Source organism: Aptenodytes patagonicus, chromosome 3, assembly GCF_965638725.1.
Source record: "Aptenodytes patagonicus chromosome 3, bAptPat1.pri.cur, whole genome shotgun sequence".
In the NCBI taxonomy this organism is placed as follows: domain Eukaryota; kingdom Metazoa; phylum Chordata; class Aves; order Sphenisciformes; family Spheniscidae; genus Aptenodytes; species Aptenodytes patagonicus.
In genome coordinates this window covers 62,662,208-62,668,207 of record NC_134951.1, presented here as the reverse complement: position 1 = coordinate 62,668,207, position 6,000 = coordinate 62,662,208, and the positions used below count along the sequence as shown (strand labels likewise).

Below are 6,000 nucleotides of genomic sequence, written 5' to 3'. Positions count from 1 at the left end.
GAAGAACTGGAACAAGAATTTAAGTAAAATTGGACAGAAGTTTGTATTTTCTACCCTTCAATAGATTTATCGTTGTGGATACTCTTTCACTAGACACCCATAGTGGATGTAAGTTGTGTCCTCTTCTGTCTGTGAAGCTATGAAATGATTCTCTCCCCCAGTAGAAAAGGCGACACCATCACTGTGAAAAATACATACTTACATGATCTATTTTTCTGTTTTTTATTAACTCAACATTGTCTCCTACAAATATGATTTGTCATTCACCAGAAGATTTGAAATGTAGACTTAAGTTACACATAGGTATAAAAAGCATAAAACAGCACACACGGTACCACGGTTTAGACCAGAAAACATTGTGTTGTCCCACAGATAAGAGCACTGTTCAAGCTCGGCTCCGCGGCTTTCTGCCTCAGGGATTCAGTCTTCAAAGCTGCAGAGGCTTCTGCTTCTTTTCTCTCAGCTTGTGAAGCCCTGCCGGCTTTCCCCTGGTGTTTCTCACCCGCGTCTGGAGCACGGACCAGGGAACTACAGAGCAGGATGGGATCATCCTGCTCCACCAGAGGTTTTAAAACCTTGGGTTCCTACTGGCTCTTCAGAAACGTTTTCCTCCTTCTCTTAATATTTATGTACAATATATGAAGGGATACGATTTGTGTCTTAGATTTAGACATACCTCTTGCCTCATACTTAAACAATAACTTGAAAAATATTTTACAAAGAAAAAGAACATTGTTCATCTGAATGTCATTCATTATTATATTGCTATATTTTATACCCTATTATTTATATATACAAAATTTCTTAATTGCCTTTTACAGATGCATGGAAGCATATAATATAACAGTTTTAAAGTATCCCATTTTTAGATTTTTTTTTTCTTGGCTCATGTCAATCTCTTTAATAAACTATGGTTGCTTGGAGAATATAGGAAGTATTTGGAATGTTGTTTTAAGTTTAATAATAACTGGTAGCATTGTCCACTTGCGGCCTGAACAGTTGGAGCACCTGTCAGGGCGATCTGGTAGAGATAGCAGCATCATAAGACATAAACAATCATGGAGGGCTGTTAATGTGCAGTGTCGACGGGTGCCAGGTTCTGTTCTTTATTTGGGGCTTTTCTTTTCTTCGGCTGCGTTTTGTTGTTGTTTTCCCTCTGTTCTCGGTTTTGTCTTCGGGCTGCTCGCCCTTTGCTTTCCTGTCTTGTCTCCTTGCTTTCGTCTTTGTTGGACTTTTTTCTTTTCTCCTCCCTATTTTTTTTCCCTGAAATAAAAATGATGGCACATTAGAAGATTTGCTCAGGCTGTTGCAATTTCTGACTCCCTCATTTTGCCATAGCCTGTAAAACCGGCCCTGGATTAGCACCTCCCATTAGAAGCTGGACAGTAGTACTAGTGTTTGGAAGTGTCCAACTCTTCATCAAACTACTAAATTCGGCCACTGGACTAGCACCTCCCATCAGTCTGACTCTAAGCAAAGAGCCGAGAACTCCACGGGGAGTGCCGGTGCTTTAGAGCTGGAATAAATATCTCACACACTCATAGCCTGTCTTCCACAGCCAGGGGCACAGCTCCATGTACTCCACCAAAACACAACTGGTTTGGGGACGTCTGTGGCTGAAGCCAGGTAGCATTAACTATTGTCTGGTCTAAATTTATTTTGGGCTGGGACCCAGAGCATATGGTGAGAGGAAATTAGCCATCATATTACTCCCCTTCACTGCCAATGCTCAGCACCTACCTCTTTCAAAAATCCCTCTCCCCTTCCTTAACCCCCACCACACCCATACCCCAGGGGATTCTTGGTATTGCAGCATGAATCCCATGACAAAGTGTCAGCTCCAGCACAGGTATGTGACCCTCTTCAGACTAAAAAGTGGTGTTCCAAGTCTCAAGTAAAGCTTTAGACCATCGTTACAAAATTAGGTATTCAGGTACTTTATTGCTTTAAATACTCATGAAGGTAAGATGTTGAGGATTTTGTTACTGCTACAGACCTCTCCAATAAAGCTTTCCGTCCCCTTAGGAACATTAAAACTTTGTGTATTGGCTGTGGAAATGATATTGTATAATGCATTTATGCTTGGACATAAGGAAGAGATTCTTTATGCTGAGTGTGGTGAGACACTGGAACAGGTTGCCCAGGGAAGTTGTGGATGCCTCATCATTGGAAGCGTTCAAGGTCAGGCTGGATGACGCTTTGAGTAACCTGATCTAGTGAAAGAGGTCCCTGCCCATGGAGGCGGGGGGGTTGGACTAGGTGATCTTCAAAGGTCCCTTCCAACCCAAACCATTCTGTGATTCTGTGATTCTATTCCTTCTCTTTGCTTTACAAACCAATGCAGGTATGACATTGAATTGAACTTGTATGTACACACAAGCCTAAAACAGATAGATTTTTTTTCTGTGTGGAACTGCTTCGTCTACTGGGCTATGCAGCTGAAATTCACCTGTGGTTAGATGAATCCCAGTGATGTCTTCAAAAGCAACCTTGCTTGAGACTTTCATGATGCAATGTCATACTGACCTGTATGCCTCCTTACATGGAGAAATTTCTGGACAAGTATTGAAAAGCATGTGGCCAAACTCTGTTTTATGATATCCTGCTGACGATGCTACTGAAAATAATCTGTCCCTCTTTGTTACAGCAAAAAGACTTTCTGTTTTTAAATATTAGCAGAGAAAATCCAGGCTTTCCTACACTAGTGTTGGGGGGGGTTATACAAACCTGGCAATAGCTCTTGCTGTTGAGGGTGCCGAATGCAGGGAATTGTGCCCATTCCAGACTCAAAACTAGAGCTGGGAGTTTTTGGTGCCTCGATGGGCTCTGTGGGAGTAGGTCACAATGGGGGAGTAGGTGCAGGGGCAGCGGCTTTGTTCTGAGAACAGATGACCATCCAAGGAGGAGTAGGTCAGATAAAGGGAGAGAGATTCAGAGGAGGTGAAGAGAAGGCAGAAAGCAAGGAGTAAGACTAAGATGCGAGGATATGCTGTATCCTCTTCTTGTTGTGTAGCTCTATGGGATTATTTTACAGCTTCTCCATTCCTTACCATCACTGCCTGAGATCGGAGAGCAAGGGAAGGTTTAGATACACGTTAAGTCAAGTAGGGACAAACATCTGCCTTTCTCATCTGTTGTTTCTGAAACATGCAGTAAAGCTTTAAATGTAAAATGGCTCCTCAAATTTTAGGTAACCAGTCAGAGATTACCCCGCTATACGCCCACATACCTGCAGAATCCCTCTCTGAATTCGGCAATGCCATCTAAAATGCGCAGAGGTGAGCAGGGGAGACCTGCAGAATGGGCATGCGAGGCTCAGCGAGAGCTTCTGCCACTGGGAGAGCTGGGAGAGCTCCATGCAGAAGTGAGCCTGCATCTTACCCAGCTGTAAGGCTGTCTCTTACTAATGGAAAAATGACAGTATGGAATTTCGTTCCAGTGGTTTGTAAATACAGTTGGCCCACGATGAAATGTTATTTGAATGGAAACTGTCCAGACATTCAGTGTTTGACATTGTTCACTTGGTGATTAGCCAAAATCCTTCAGCTGTGACTTCCTAGCCACAATTCTTTAAGCATGTTGGAATGACACTTAATGGTTTCCCTTTCAGTCATGGATCAGGATATATGTATTTACATGTACGTGTGTGAATATACTAAGAATACACTATCTCTGTCTAGCTAGAGACTTATCTAGGCATGGCTTCACTGTTTCTGTTTTAATCAGACTGGTGTCATTGTAAGGGACAAGCAAAACTGATCTCTGGAAAGTACTTAAGACCCAGTCCTAATTCTCTTCTACTCTGAGGATAACTAGTTTGGAGTCCTCTGTGCAATTTTGTACATAGTTTAATGCCATCATCTCCATGCTGTTGCAACTTGTGAAAAGATCTGCCCTCTAGACCTGTGCTGTTCTGGTAATGCAGTAAAGCATAGAAGGGTCATCTTTCCTGGTTGTTTAGCTCCTTTCACCACTGTTTTAAAAAGTGGGAGTTTTTATATGACAGTATAATGTTACTTCCAGTCAGTGCTTAGTTCAGTTTAGACCCAAGGGAAGATTCTACCCGCAGTTATCGGCTAGCATTGGGGTGTAGCTGGAGCCACATTCTTGCGTGCATCTCTCTCCCTGTTCATATCCCGGCTCTCTTCTTCCCAGAGACTTGTTCCTGAATACTTTTTCTTCTCGCTACTACTTGCTGAAGCCCACTTCGTAACAGCACATTGAACTGGATGCCAGAAGTTGTGGAAATTCATTGGAAATTTGGGCATTTGGCTGTCTGTGAAATGACAAGTGCAAAAATGACGTGGGGCGTTACAAGTTCATCTCTGAACTACTTTGCATTTGAAGAAGAAGAAAAGGCAAGAACAGCATTAAAACCGAAGCTCATCATAGAAGTCAACGGTGCAGTAACATAACTCAGAAGAAAATACTCTCCCGAAATTTCCCGTGTGAAGAATGTTGTTGCTAGAAAGTCCTTCGGTGTTTGAACATGTAACATTTTACGCATAGCTACGTATCAGTGCATCTATTTATGCATATGGGTGTATATACACGCGGGTGCCTTTTCACGTGGCTGTGCTGCATTTAGAGGAAGGTCTCCCCTTGGAAGCGGGCGCGGCGGGGAGGGGGGGGGAGGGAGGGTGCCGGTGCCGGTGCCGCCCGCGCGGGGGCGCCGCGGTGCCGCGCCAGGCCCCTCCGTGCGCGGGCGCCGGGGGGAGCCCGGGGCGGGGGGGGGGGGGACGACACCGGCTGCTGCGCGGTGGGGGTGAGGCGGGCGGCTCCGCATGCGTCGAGGTTTCCTTCTCTCTACCCTCGAGTTATTTTTTGAGGAGCTAGGAGCGACTGCTTCCTGTCCAATTCCCTTCCTCCGCGTTGCGTCTGCTGTTACATCTTCTGGCTTTGCTTTACGTCGCGTACACGGCGAACTTTTTTTAATATGCCAGGAAGAGGAGAAAAAAAAGGCAGCGCGTTGTGCCACAACATGGGAATATCGTTCTTTCCTGGTGGGTTACAGAAGTGTCTTAGAGCGATGCACTAACGCTACTAACGTTTGTGTCTTCTTACGGATTCAATAAAACCTTTCAAAATTAAAAAAAAAAAGGAGGGTAAGTCTTTTTAAATAGGAGGTAGTCAGACATTTTCCAAGAGAACGTTTTGAGCATGAAGATGTGGACTCATGAGATTCTAATAGTTCTGTGAAGTAATTATTTGGCATTAAAACAGCTTTTATTCCAGAACTGAAACTTCATCCAGCCAACTGTACTGGAAGAATTAGTCTGTAGGCACTCTCCAGTGAATTTTCTTGTAGATAGGGGATACTTTACTACTTATAGTAATAACAACTTTGTATATTGAAGAAAATCTACAGACATGATATAATTTTGAGAAGTGCAGTAGTTCAAATTAAATGCAGACATGAAATTAATTCAGAGAACAATATAATTACATGTCAAATCAGCTTAAAGGTGCTGAGTTCTTGTTGATCTAATTTATAGCCCCTGGTCGAAGAAATCCCTGCGTCTGTATTTATGCAATCCATGTCTGAATACATCTTTAAGTATGCAAGCCAGAGTATTTCGGAGAAGTCTTTGCATTATCACATCAGATGTGGTGTTTCCGCTAGACCTGTGGAGTATTTTAAGGAGTAAAGGGAGGAAGGGTTGGTGACAACTTAGGAGAACCTGGTACTTAAGAGTACCATGTGAGAGAGAGTTACTTAAAAAATGCAGCTGACATGGATTAACTACCGGAGGTTCCAGATTTCGTCTACTTTAGGCATTGTCACTTAGTCCCACCCTATTATATTCAGCTGTAATTACTACAGGGAGCTCAGAGCAGCATATTTGTTCACTTCTCCCTTCCGTGGGCACTGAAACCCCAAACCACCATAGGAAGGCATAAAATCTGATTGTGCAAACTCCTTCGCTTTGGGGTGTGTGGGGGTGTCACAGGGAAGGTCTCGTGGAAACGCCAGAGAGATGAGAATCCGGCGTCAGGCAT

The 6,000-nt window shown here is 43.6% G+C and overlaps 1 protein-coding gene across 1 annotated transcript in view; it reads right to left on the bottom strand.

Annotated features, from left to right (window-relative positions):
• Window positions 1-213: 213 nt before the first annotated feature.
• RSPO3 (R-spondin 3) overlaps window positions 214-6,000 on the bottom strand; it is a 63,366-nt gene continuing 57,579 nt past the window's right edge. Inside the window, exon 5 of the mRNA XM_076333546.1 lies at window positions 214-1,263. Coding sequence (XP_076189661.1) covers window positions 1,070-1,263 — 194 coding nt within the window. The 3' untranslated portion in view covers window positions 214-1,069. The remainder of the gene's footprint in view (window positions 1,264-6,000) is intronic.